The following is a 13,576-nucleotide window of genomic DNA, read 5'->3' on the forward strand; positions in this document are numbered from 1 at the left end:
GCACACACGGCTGTGCCCCGCGTGTCCGTGTGTGCACACACGGCTGTGCCCTGCCCCGGGGCGCGGTGCCGGGCGGTGCCGGGGCACAGGGCTCAGGGAGGTGGGTGCTCACCCCTGCCGGAGCCGCCGGCGGACACGGCGTGGCGGCGCTGGTAGAAGAGGATGTAGGCGCTGCGGGTGCTCACCTCCGCCTCCCGCACCCCCTCCACGCGGCTGTCGTCGTAGCTGTACCACCGCCCGTCCAGGGCGTTGCAGCAGTAGGCTGGGGGTGAGGGGGGGCACGGGGTGTGGGGGGGATGTGGCTCTGCCCTGGGACCCCCCCCCAGCTCCAGGGTGCAGTGGGGAGCAGGAGCAGAGACACGGTGGGGGAGCAGGACGCGGCTGAGGTGCCTGCCCTGGGGTGGCTGCAATGCCATCCTCTATGTCCTCTGCACCCCAGCTCCCCTCTGCCTTGCCCCATGGCCCCCAAACCCCATGGTGTGGTTCATGGCCTACCCTCCTGTGATGTTCCCCAAACCCCATGCAGTGCCCCCCACAACGTTTTGCCACGCCCAAGGTACACCCTTCTCCCGTACCCCCAGCCTCATGCTGTACCCCATGGTACAACCCCCACATTGCCCCCAAACCCCACTCCATGCCCCACACCACAACCCTGCAGTGCCCCCAAACCCCATTCCATGGCACCAAACCCCACACCACAACCCTGCAGTGCCCCCAAACCCCATTCCATGGCACCAAACCCCACACCACAACCCTGCAGGGCACCCCCAGCCCCCTGCCCTTCCCCACGGCACCCCCAGCCATGCCCCTAAACCCCATACCGTGCTCCACAGCACGCTCTTTGAGGCGCCCCCAAACCCCACACTTTGCCCAGCAGTTTGCCCCCCACCACCATGCCCACCCCGTGGCCCCCCCGGCAGTGCCCCCGCTCACTCACCGGTGTAGTGCCCGCCCTGCATGCTGCCGTGGTGGTTGCAGACAGCGTACAGGTCGTAGAGGTAGTCTCGGGGGCAGCCCGGGGGCAGGCGCAGGGGGGGCTGCCAGGGCGCCCAGCGCCTCAAGAGCTGCCCCCCGGGCTGGCCCCGCTGTGCCACATGAGGGGCCATGTCGAGCCCCCGCAGGGGGAACCTCACCAGCGTGGTGAGTTTGTGCCGGTGCTCGGCGACCTGGCGGAAGCGCTTGAGGTGGATGATGAGGATGTCGGGCAACGTCCAGAGGCTCAGCTTCACCGTGCCCTGCTGGGGCACCTTGCAGTGCGGGCAGCGCCAGGCATCATCCGGGGCCAGCTGGGGACACCACGGCACCGTCCTCAACACCCCCCTGCCACCTCCAGCGGCATCTTACACCCCGACAGCCGCCGCGCCACGGGCAGGGCTTGGTCCCGGTGGTGGCTCTGGCAGGCGTGGGCAGGGAGCAGGTGCCCACACGGGTGTGGGGTGCCCCGTACCTGCTCCTCCTTGGTGTAGAGCTGGAAGCACTCGTCCAGCGTGCAGCTGTGCTGCTGCCGGTGTGCCTGCTGCTGCAGCCGCACGCTCTCAGCGTCCTGCACCACCTCCTCCTGGATGTTGCCGAAAAGGCTGGGGGGCGGGGGGGACACGATTCCGGTCAGGGAGGGTGGTCTGAGTGTTGGGGTGTCCCCCCCACCCTGGGGGCAAGGGACTCACCGCTCTTTGGTGCTCATGTCCCACTCCACTGTCAGTTTCACGTGGGGGGGGCCACCTGCCCCGCTCAGCTGCAGGGCTCTGGGGGGGAGGACGACATGAGATGCCCCCCCAGAACCCCCTGTCCCTGTGGGGCCACCTCCTTGCCCGCTTGTGGTGGCAGGCAGGGACAGCCACCACCTCCCTGTGCACCACCCACAGCGGGGACACTGCGCTGGGGACGCGGTGCTGGGGGAGCAGGGTGACCACCACTGTGGCTACCCGTGGTGGCACCACTGGCCATCCATGGTGACACTGGAAAGCCACACGGACACCTTTGGCCGCCCATGGTGACAACACCGCCACACACAGGGACACCATGGCCACCCACAGGAACACTGCACCCATCCATGGTGTTGCCGCTGGCCACCCCCAGGGAGTGAGGGGACATCCTGGGGACAATCCCGTCGCTGCAGTGCCCTTACCTGTCAATGGCAGGGTGGCAGAGAGGGCGGGGGTCCTGCGGGGACAGGTAGATGCAGGGGACCGAGCCCCCAGCCAGGCGGATGCGGAAAAGGGCTCCTGTTCCCTGAGAGGGGAGAGGGGGCTATGGGGCTGCGGGGGGACAGAAGCCCCACGGCCCTACAGCAGCACCGGCAGGAGCCAGGCTCTGTGACATGGGACACAGAAATGCTCAAAAAAAATGGATTTCTTTGGTCCTCAGTGGTGGGTTGGCAGGGGACATCTGTGGGGCCAGGGATGTGGGGCTGGAGGATGATCTGCCCCACTGGCTGTGGGGTAGCTGGGGGGCAAAGGGGCAGCACGGAGACACCAGAGCCCATGGGATGGTGGCACCTGGGTGCTGGGGAGTGCAGCTGGGCTGGGGTGGCTTTGCTGCGGGAGCTGGGCAGCACTGTGGCCACACACAGTGATGCTATAGCCACCCATGGTGACACCACTGGCCACCTGCAGTGACAATGAGACAATCCCCAGGGTCACCTCAGACACCCACAGGGACACTGTGGTCACCCATAGTGACACCACTGGCTGCCTGCGGTGCAAATATGACCACCCACATGGACAGCAGGGCCACCCATAGTGACCACCAGTGTTAATGGCACAACCACTCCAGGGCCACCACAACCAACCCTGGTGACACTATTGGTCAACCCTGGTGACCCTTCAGCCAAGCACAGCTCTACCATGGCCACCGAGGGTGTCACCACAGACAGTGACGGTGCTGCTATTGCCACCCACAACTCCACCACGGCCACTCATGGAGACACCATGGCTACCCACAACTCCACCACGGTCACCCATGGAGACACCATGGCTACCCACAACTCCGCCATGGCCACCTACGGAGACACCACAGCCACATGTGGCTCCATCCCTGATGTCACCACTGTAGCCGGTGCCAGCAGCCCCAGGAGGGCACAGGGTGTCCCCCCTCATGGCTCACCTGTGCCCGCACCTCTCCCCGCAGCAGCGCCCGCAGCTGGGCCAGGATGCTCTGCTGGAGCTGCTCCCAGGAGATGCCCCGCTCCTCCCTCAGCACCAAAGGCGGCCCGAACCTGAGGACAGGCAGTGGGGGACACCGGGCTGAGGGGCACAGGCGGCTCAGGAGGGACACCTCGCACCCCATCCTGCAGCGGGAGGGCAGGGCGGGGCCACGGGCAGGGGGCAGGTGACAGTACCTGGCAAGCTGGGGGCCGGCGCCCGCCGTGTTGCAGAGCAGCAGCAGGATGCGGCCGCCCTGCCCGCGGTGCAGGCAGTCGGAGGAGCGGGCAGCAGCGGGCGGCAGGCGCGGCCCCTCCGGCCGGGCCACCCCAGGGGACGCGGGCAGGCTGCGGGGGCACCCTGAGGAGGGCAAGGGCATGGAGGGGCTCTCGTTAGTTAGTTAATTACTTAATTGGTGCGATGCGATGCCCGTAGTAGGTCCCTGCCTGTGCTCCCCTGCCTGCAGTGCTGCCTACACCCTGCACTTCCCACCAATCACAGCCTGGGGGGCTTGTCCTCCCACCAATCATAGTAGAGCATGCCTGCCTCCCACCAATCATGGGCGGGGGAGAGAAACTACCACCAATCACAGCACAGCACACCCGTGTCCAACCAATCATGGGATAGGGGCAAACGAGGCTCTCATCCAATCACAGTAGACAGGACACAGCTCCCACCAATCAGACCATGAGTGGCAAGGCTCCCACCAATCACAGCAGAGAGGACACAGCCCCCACCAATCACAGCTAAAGGGATCCGTTTCCAGCCAATCCCAGCAGAGATTTCCAACCAATCCCATCTCCCCTAACCCCAGTGGAGCGCAGCTGCCTCTGACCAATCCCAGCAGAGAGGATCCACCTCCCCACCAATCCCAGCAGAGAGGATCCACCTCCCCACCAATCCCAGAAGAGGGGATCCACCTCCCCACCAATTGCAGGGGTGCTCCTGCCCCCCTCCCAGCCCAGCTCCAATCCCAGAGTGGCACAAGCCACTCCCAACCAATCAGAGCAGTGCAGGCCTGCAGCCAGCAGCCAATCAGGGCACGGGGGCGGTACCTGTGCGGCGGGCAGGGGGCGGCTGGAAGGCGTAGAGAGGAGCCCCCTCTCCAGCAGCTCCCAGCTCCTCCTTGTCCCCCAGCGAGCGCAGGAAGCCCCGCGGGGACACCTCGGCCAGGATCACCTGTGGGATGGCACCCAGCACCCTCAGCATCCCTGAGAGCGGGGTGTCCCCCCACCCTGTGTGTCCCCCCCCCGTTACCTGCTCTGGGGGGATGCACCCCTCCCGTGCCACCATCTCCCGCAGGTCAGCCACGGTGCCCAGCAGTGGCACTGCCAGTCCCACCCGCACGAAGCGCCAGCGCTCGCACTGCAGCACCAGGGTGACGTTGAGAGCCCTGGGGACACCGCGGGGACACACTGACACACCTCAGCCATGGGACACTGCATGCTGAAACCTGACACTGCTCACAACGACCACTTTGGCCACAACCCCCTGCAGTACCATAGGATGGGGACAGGTGGGGGGACAGGGCCAGGCAGAAAGGGACCTGGGGGTACTGATAGGAAGCTGAACCAGAGCCAGGGGTGCCCAGGTGGCCAAGAAGGCCAATGGATCCTGGCTTAGATCAGGAACACTGTGGCAGCAGGAGCAGGGCAGGAATTCTGCCCCTGGACTGGGCACTGCTGAGGCCTCACCTCAAGTGCTGTGTCCAGCTCTGGGCCCTCAGTTCAGGAAGGACATTGAGGGGCTGGAGCAGGTCCAGAGAAGGGCAACGAGGCTGAGGAAGGGTCTGGAGCACAAGTGCTGTGAGGAGCAGCTGAGGGAGCTGGGGGGGCTCAGCCTGGACAGGAGGAGGCTCAGGGGAGACCTTCTCACTCTCTGCAACTCCCTGACAGGAGGGGGGAGCCGGGGGGGGTCGGGCTCTGCTGCCAGGAACCAGCAGTAGGACAAGAGGGCACAGCCTTGAGCTGCACCAGGGCAGGTTTAGGTTGGACACTGGGAAGTTCTTCCCAGAGAGAGGGATCAGCCCTTGGAATGGGCTGCCCAGGGAGGGGGTGCAGTCACCGTCCCTGGAGGTGTTTGAGCAGAGCCTGGATGTGGCATCAGTGCCATGGTCTGGGTGACAAGGTGGGGTTGGGTCATGGGTTGGACTGGATGATCTCAGAGGTCTTTTCCAACCCGGCTCATTCTGTGATTCTTTGATTCTGTGATTCTGTGACCCACCCACACAGCAGCTCCAGCTCTGGGCTGGCAAACACCCCATGGACACAGCTCCTGCAGTGTGTTGCTGTCATCCATCCCCAGTGCTGCCCCACAATCCCACATCAATTATTTCCCCCAAAGCACGTAAATGACTCAGGTTGGAGCTGACACCCTGCTGGGTGCTGGATGTGCCTCTGGTTTTACCACGACGGGGGAGGGGGGGTGGGGCTCACCTGGTCTGGCGCAGGGGGATGGGCAGGGAGATGCACAGGAAGGGGTCAAAGGTGTTGCTCTGCTTCAGGCAGTGAGGGCACGTCAGGGAGGACCTGTGAAACATGGATGGGGAGCATCACCAGACTCTGCCCCCCCAGAGTCCCCACCCTGGGGCTGCAGCGCCCTGTCACTGCTTCTGCACCCTGGGTACCACATCCCACAGAGCTCGGGTGGTCCCAGCATCACACTGGATTGGCATGAACCTCCTGCCAGGGTGAGGCACCACAGCCTGTACCTGCCTGCCCAACCCCACGGGCTGCTCACTCTGAAACCTAACAAGGGCATCCACAGTAACTGGTGCTAGAGAAGTTAGAGAGAAATGCCAGGGCTGGGGGATCTCCCACTCTCATGTATGTAGCCCCAAAATTCCCCCACATCCTGCTCCCTCTCCCAAGGGCTGGCAGAGTCCAGGGTGGCTTCTGGCTCCTGGGGGCTTTGAGTTGACCCCAGATGGCCTGGGTTAAGCAGGGACAATGCCTTGGGGTGCTGGGAGGGAACAGGAGCCCTGCTGATAAGCAGGGCTGTGGCTGGGCTGCAGGAAGGAGCAGTGATGGGCAGCAGAAGGACATCTGCCTGTGACAAGCCCCATGGTGTCACCACAGCCCTGGGACCACCAGCTCTGCTCACCCAGGCCCTGCCTGGAACAACCACCAGCTCCAGGGGAGCCCTGGGGACAGTGAGAACTCATCTGCTCTGCTGGGGGGTCACAGGGCCACTGTGGGGGAGCAGGTCCCCCTGCCAGAAGGGACCATCCCATCTCCCACTGGAGACTGGCTTAAGTGAACCTTTAATGCCAACCGTCACCTTACCACCGATTTCTTTTTAATTCTGTTTTTTTATTACCTTTTTCTTATTCTCCTGCCTTTATATTCAACAAAAAGGGGGAAATAAATTAGAAACCCAAATTAAAATCCTGAATGCTTGTTATTTGTCACCTTGAAGAGCCACTGAGCTCCCCGGGAAGCAGCCACACAAATTAATAAATCCCTTTGCACACAGACGGCTCTGGCACAGGGAAGGGTGGATAATTAAAGTGCCTTTTTTTCATATATAGGCCAAGGGATTAATGGAGAGAGGAGGAAGGGCTTGTGATGCCAGATGCATCCCCTCATGCCTGCACTGCCATGGCTTGGGTACAGGGTGGCCAGATGCTGGCCCTCCAAGCATCCTGTGAGTCTCAGATGAACATGTGGGATGACCCATGCAAGGACACCGTTATGCTGGACTGCTGGGACAGGCTTGGGAAAACCCTAATCCTGACCCCTGTGACAGAACCACAGAATGGTTTGGGTTGTGAGGGACCTTCAAAGACCATTCCATCTGCCCCCCCTGCAGGGACACCTTTCACTAGACCACGTTGCTCCAAGCCCTGTCCAACCTGGCCTTGGACACTTTCTGCCCATGGGAGAAGCAGCTCTGGTGCCTGGGCTGGGTGGGATGATGGGATGGATGGATGGATGGATGGATGGATGGATGGATGGATGGATGGAACACCTCCTTGTCTCATCTTTTCCCTCACAGGGCTCACAGGAGGGTGAAGCCCCAGTGGGGCAGGATCCAGCCCTCCACTCACCTGTACTGTGCCTGGAAGTGGCTCTGCACGAAGCTCTGCCCCCGGGGGTGCTGGGCAGCTGGCGGGGACCTGCTGGCACTGCCACTGTCCTTGCCAGGCTGGGGGGACAAGAGACAAGTGGGTGAGTGAGGTGCCAGGGTGACCCCCCACCCTTCAGGCTCTGGGGACATGTCCTAGTGAACCAAGGCCAGTTTTGGTGTCCCCATGGCACCAGGAAGGGCTGGAGGTGATGCCAAAGTGACCCTGCCACCTGCCTGCCTGGCACTGCTGTGCCTTCCAGGCTGCCTGTCCACCTTCTCCTGGGGAATCTTTGGGGTACATCCCATCCACCAGGAGCGCAGGGCACAAAGGGTTAATGAAAGGTCTGTAGTGGTGGACCCCCAAGGGCCGCCCAAAGCAGCCCCAGTGTCCAGAGCTCCTGGACACTGAAGAACTGGAGCTGGGATTGCATTCAAGCCCAGCTGAAAAACTCCGGGAGGGAAATCCTGGGTGAGCCATAGCAGCATCCCAGCAGGGGAAAAACTCAGGGGTGGGGGAAAGCTGGTCCCCTGTAACATCCCTCCCACGGAGCCCCAGTGCCCACGGGCACACCCCCGGGCAGCAGGGAGGTGCCCACCCCACCCAGCAAATGTGCCCATGGGTACTGGGAGCTGGGGCACGGGGGGTGAGGTGGTGGGATGCTGCAGCACGTCCCTGTGTCTGTGTTCATGTCCGTGTGAGTCTCCATGAGAGATGAGCTCCTGGAGCAGGTGTGCACATTCCTGGGCACGCACCCACCCGGGGAGGGGGGGGACACGGCTGGGTGCCAATTAACTACAGGCAAACCCCCAGACCAGGAGAACTCAGCAAAGGCCAGGCTGGCATGATGCCCTCCCGGGCAGGTGGGCTGGCGTGGGCTGCAGGCACCCAGAAACCAGCCCTGCTGCTGCTGCTGCATGTTTCCCCAGCAGCAAGCCCAGGCACAGCACCCAGCATGGCACCTGCCACATCAAGCCCAGGCACAGCACCCACCACACTGAGCCCAGGCAAGGATCCTGGCACAGCACCCACCACGCTGAGCCCAGGTAAAGATCCTGGCACAGCACCCACCACGCTGAGCCCAGGCAAAGATCCTGGCACAGCACCCACCACGCTGAGCCCAGGCAAAGATCCTGGCACAGCACCCATCACCCTGACCCTGCCTCAGCACGGGGCTCTCGTGGGTCCATGTGGGTGCAGGTGGTAGGCACAGTGCCCCTCTGACAGCTGAGATGTGCCCCAGGGACACCAAGAAGAGCAGAGTCTTCTGCTCCACTCCATAGGGAATAAGGACACTGGGATGTGACTGTGTTACACAGCCAAACCTGCCTGGGTAGGTGACACCCCCTGCCTGCCCCCTGCCCTGCCAACCACCAGGAGCCCCACGTCAAGGACAGGAGCCACTGACTTCACCCCCAGAGCCCAGTGACAGAAGAGATGCTGCAGAAAGGAGTGTTGGTGGCTTGGGAAGGGACTGGGCTGTTTTGGGGTAAGACAGTGAGTTTCTGGTGTCGCAATGAGAAGGATTGAAAATCAATGAGGTATTTGGCCAGGAAGTGGATTTTCCTCATGCCATCTGCTGGCACCAGGTCCTGCTGAGCCTGACGTGTCCTTAAGATCTGTGCAGGGCTGGGGTCCATCTGGTGTGGATGAGAGTGGGCCTAGATCATGTCTGTGCCCTACACGGCCCCAGAACCCCCAAAACCCAAGGAGACACCTCCTCCTCCAGCCCTCCCAGCAGCCAAGTCTTGGTCTCCACCACAGTGGCCCCACAGCCCACTGGGTGCCACAGTACACACCTCATGGGCCAGGAGGGTATTCCCGACCCTCCAGCCTGCCCAGCTCTGATCTCCTCACTTTCTGCCCAATAGCTGAGCTCCCCAGTCCCTGAGCCTCAGGATGGGCTTGACCAGGAGCAAATTGTCTCCCCATCCCCATCCGTGGGTATGTGCACACACCCTCCTCCTCCCCAACACTAGGACAGGCACGTGTGTGCCCACCTCCATCCAGACACTTCCAAGCCATTTATCCAGGCTCCCACCACCCCCGTTGGGCAACCCCTCCCCAAGGACACAGGCGTGCAGGTGCCACTCAGGTGGCATCCCCCGAGACTGGGGAACGCCAAACAAAACCATGGATGCTGAAGGACACACAAAGGGCCCTGTCCCCAGAGCCAGGCAGGTGCCCCGGGCATTGCATGGGCAGCTGAGGGCACTGCTGGTGTCACACCACAGCGTGTGCTCACATTTAACGTGAGCAACAGGAGCTGCCAGGCTCTCCTAGAGAGCCTGGGGTATCCAAACAACTCACAGGAAAGGTGGCAGGGCTGAGGACAGCCCAGCTCAGTGCAGGGATGGCTGCAGGACCCTGGCCAAGCAGGGCTGGGAGCCCCAGCCAGAGGCTCTAGAGATGGGCACTGCAGCTGAGCCCTCCCCTGTGGGACAGAGCTGTGCCCACGCCAGGCTGGAGGCTGGGCAGGGGCTGCCCATGGGGACCCTGACCTGCATCCTTGGGCACAGCCATGACACCCCAAGCAGGAGGAAGCTGGTCCCAGGTTCCCTGTGCCCAAGATGGGCATCACCCCCAAAGTGGGGACAGCACATTGTGGAGCTGGGAGTCACCCCCAGAGTGGGGACAGCACTCTGCTGAGCTGAGCTGACGTGGCAAATGCCAACTGCACAAATCCATTCACTGCAACAGGCAGCACCTGGCAGGGAGGGGGGAGCAGGGAAGGAGGGAGCAGGGAAGGAGCAGGCAGGAAACAGGGAGGCAGGCAGGGAGGGCCAAGGCCAGGGCAATGCCTGAGCACAGATGGATCGAAGGAGACTTAATTACTCATTTTGCCAGCAGCAAAGCTGCTGAGCTGTAATTACAGCGGGCTTAGCTGGAGGCAGGGAGGACTGGATCTCCTCCTCACCAAGCAGCCCCAAGAACCAGGATGCCCACCAGAACTGGGATGCTCCTGCTGACACCCCCATGCTCTCCCAGCACTCCAACCACCCTGCTCACCCCTCCAGCACCCAGATCCCACCATCCTTCCACCCACACACCGACCAAACCACATCATCCATATCCCCATCCACACCGGGGGGGGGGGGGGGGGGGGGCCCCCCCCCCCCCCCCCCCCAGGACATTCTGGCTTCCCCACTCCCAGACCTGGCCCAAACAACCTGAGCCAGGGTGTGCAGCCAGCCCAGGGGGGTTACCCACCTCCTGGGGGCTGCGGGTCTGCTGGGCAGGGGAGGCAGCCCCCAGGTCCTCGTGCATGCGGTCCAGCAGCCAGAGCAGGAACTCGAGGGCGTCGTGCTGCGCGTTGCCCCGGAACTGTGAGCTGTGCTTGGAGACAATGTTCTGCAAGAGATGGGCAGGGCAGGGGTGAGCCACAGGCCATGCTGCTGGGCACTAATGAACAGATACTTCGTTAGCACCCATCACAAAACCCACCCCTGCCCCATCCCTGCAGTAGTGCCTGCCCTCATTCTGCCTCTACAGGGACATCGTGCCCACCCCGGGGACAGCAGCGAGGTGGGGACAGCAGCACACCAGACAGCAGCTCCATGCCCATCACCGTGGTGTCCCAGCTGCTGGCATGAGGCTGGGAGGGGATAGCCTGCTGTGGCTGGGCACAGGGCACACTCCATACGAGCCAGATCAGCCCACGGGGACCCACCAGCATCACCTGCCCTGAGCACTCCAACAGCACCAACTCGGTGTCACAGCCAGGAGAAGGCAATTCCCAGCACTGGGATGCTGTGATGCTCCCTCTGGGTACCCCGCCCCAAAAGCCCAGGTCCCCATGCCACCAACACCACCCCTGCCCCATCAAAGAGAGCACCTCCCTGCCTGTAACTCCATCACTGCCCCAGTCAGGCCCTAATGCCCTGCGGTCCCTGCCTGCCCTCACTGAGTACTGGCCATGCCACAGCATTTGGGCTAATGAGCATTAATTCCACGGTGAGGTGAGCACTGCAATGCCCTTATGGGGGGTTCCCCCTCACTGGGGGCTGTAGGGGGAAGAACAGGGCTGGGAATGCCATGGGGCTGACATGATATCCAGGCAGGATAAGGTGTCACCCACCAGGGTGACATCAGACCACCAAGCCAGCGCTGAAGCCAGTTCCCTTGCCGAGTCAGCCAAGCTCCCAGAGGTGCTACATGCCCATGATTTGGGTGGCCCCAGGGTATGTGCCAGCAGCAGATGCCAACAGCCCATGAGAGCTGGGTATGCACTTGCCAGGATGGGTCCCTGACCCCGAAAAAGCAGGATGCATACGGTGTGAATCCCTGGGGAAGCCTAGGGGGCACCCCAAATAGCAGAGTTGGGGGGATCCCCAAGGACTTATCTCCAAGTCTGGGCTGGTCATGGCTCCCCAGAGGACAATTTTAGGGGCTCAGCCCCAAACCCAGCACCAGGAGGGAGAAAGCCTGACCATCCGTGTGGATTTTAACTGGGTGACGCAGTTAAACCCCGACCATCCGTGCTGATTATAACCAGCATGTTGGGACCTGCCAGGACAGGGAGCAGACCTCCAACATCGCTGGGAAACACCTCAAGCCAAGACCCCTCTGGCCACCACTCTGCTTGTCCCCAGCCCTGCTCCCAGCAGTACAACCACCCCAGTACAAGCAGAGGGAGCAAGGCCACCACAGATGGGCTTCCAGCAAAATGAGTGGCAGACTCGGCTCTAAATTTTAAAATCTTATTTGGGCTGCTTTAAAAAATGAGGTGGAAATTCGTGGCAGTTGCAGGTAACCACCGGGAAGGAGGGAATGCAAAGCAAAGGCTGGAAGTCTGAGGGGTTTTTTTTTGATCTGTGCCTAAGGAATGTGTGTGTTCAGGAGCAGAGGGCATGGAATTGTTGTGCCCAGCAGCACAGGAGCTGGTTGCTTTACTATAGGGCTGTTAAAGGCAATGAGCTCCTGCAGAAGCACCCTGTGGGGTGGGTGCTGCCAGCCTCCAGGCCAGGATTGCAGGAAGGAAGGATCCCCCTGGAAAGGGGGGGTAGAGAAGTGGGTACCCCAGACCTTGCCCACGCAGGTACAGACTGGCTGCTACCCCAGGGCAGGGCCTGGCTTTCCACTTTGTAAAGTTCATCGGCAGCACCCGGTCCCTCCCTGCTGAAATGTCACTGGGACATGTGTCTCTGAGCGTGGGGAGTTGTGGTGCCAGGCTGGACATGCTGTCCTGTGCCTGACACCCTGTCCCTGTCCCTAGCTGGGGGCAGGCCCACAGCACACTGGCATGTGCCCAGCAGGGATGTGACACACACTCAGTGACAGGGCCTGAGGCCACTGAGTTGGGCTCCCGGGGCACTGCCCTGTCTTACCCCACCAGCACAGCCAGCGGGGGCTCACCCTTATGGCCCAGTGGTGTGGCCATGGCTGGGAGCCCACCCACCCACGGGAGCTCAGAGCTCAGGTGACAGCAGCCCAGCCACAGAGGGGTGATGGCAGCAGGGCTGGGAGGTGTCTGGCAGGACAGGGTCCATGGGGAGCACGAGGCAGGGGAGTGAGTGATGTGAGCAGGGGGTGCTGTGGGTGCTGTAAGTGGGGAGATACTGATGGGTCCTGTGAGCTGGGGGTGCCGGTGGGTGCTGAGAGTGGGGGGATGCTGGCAGGTCCTGTGAGCAGGAGGTGCTGGTGGGTGCTGGGAATGGTGCTGGATGCTGGGTGGTGCTGGTGGGTGCTGAGAGGAGGGATGCTGGTAAGTGCTGTGAACTGGGAGTGCTGCTGGGTGCTGGGAGTGGAGGGATCCTAGGAGTGGGGGGATGCTGTTGGGGGGCTGGGGGTATGTTGGTGGGTGCTGCGAGCTGGGGGTGCTGGCAAGGGTGTCAGAGGGTGCTATGCTAAGAGTGGGGAGATGCTGGCAGGTGCTGGGAGTAGGAGATGTTGGTGGAGCCCGTGAGCTGGGCATGCTGGTGGGCGCTGGGGTCTGGGAAAGGCATCAGTGGGTTCAGAGGGAGTGCTGGTGGGTGCTGGGGTCTGGGAAAGGTGTCAGTAGGTTCGGAGGGGGTGCTGGTGGGCGCTGTGAGCTGGGGATCCCAGTGGAGGCTGGGGATGCCGCTGGGGGCCGGGGTCACTTCGGGACGCGCGGGGCGGGTCCGGTCGGTACCTTGAACTCCGCGGAGAGCTGCGGGGTGTAGTCGCGGGTCCAGAGGGCTCGCACCAGGGCCGCCAGCCGGTGGGTGACCTCGGCGCGGGCCCCGCGGGCGCGGTACCGGCCCAGCGCCAGGCGCTCGGCCAGCGGCGCCGTGTTGCTCAGGCACTGCACCACGGCGTTCATGAAGCAGGTGTTCCCGTGGTTCCGCAGCCCCTGCGCGCCCGGCGGCCGCTCCCCTCCCGGTCCCGCATCGCCCCCCGCGCCCCCCGG

At 62.8% G+C, this 13,576-nt stretch overlaps 1 protein-coding gene across 1 annotated transcript in view; it reads right to left on the minus strand.

Moving 5' to 3' along the window:
- USP43 (ubiquitin specific peptidase 43) overlaps positions 1-13,576 on the minus strand; it is a 22,949-nt gene that overhangs the window by 3,059 nt on the left and 6,314 nt on the right. Inside the window, exons 2-14 of the mRNA XM_027664105.1 lie at positions 13,319-13,542; positions 10,417-10,557; positions 7,189-7,286; positions 5,576-5,668; positions 4,398-4,533; positions 4,196-4,319; positions 3,338-3,500; positions 3,103-3,214; positions 2,126-2,229; positions 1,665-1,742; positions 1,448-1,577; positions 938-1,286; positions 113-262 (exon numbers count right to left, since the gene is read on the minus strand). Of these exons, the coding sequence (XP_027519906.1) occupies positions 113-262; positions 938-1,286; positions 1,448-1,577; positions 1,665-1,742; positions 2,126-2,229; positions 3,103-3,214; positions 3,338-3,500; positions 4,196-4,319; positions 4,398-4,533; positions 5,576-5,668; positions 7,189-7,286; positions 10,417-10,557; positions 13,319-13,542 (1,902 nt within the window). The remainder of the gene's footprint in view (positions 1-112; positions 263-937; positions 1,287-1,447; positions 1,578-1,664; positions 1,743-2,125; positions 2,230-3,102; positions 3,215-3,337; positions 3,501-4,195; positions 4,320-4,397; positions 4,534-5,575; positions 5,669-7,188; positions 7,287-10,416; positions 10,558-13,318; positions 13,543-13,576) is intronic.

This window comes from Corapipo altera, unplaced genomic scaffold (genome assembly GCF_003945725.1).
Source record: "Corapipo altera isolate COAL_440 unplaced genomic scaffold, ASM394572v1 122, whole genome shotgun sequence".
NCBI classification, from domain to species: Eukaryota; Metazoa; Chordata; class Aves; order Passeriformes; family Pipridae; genus Corapipo; species Corapipo altera.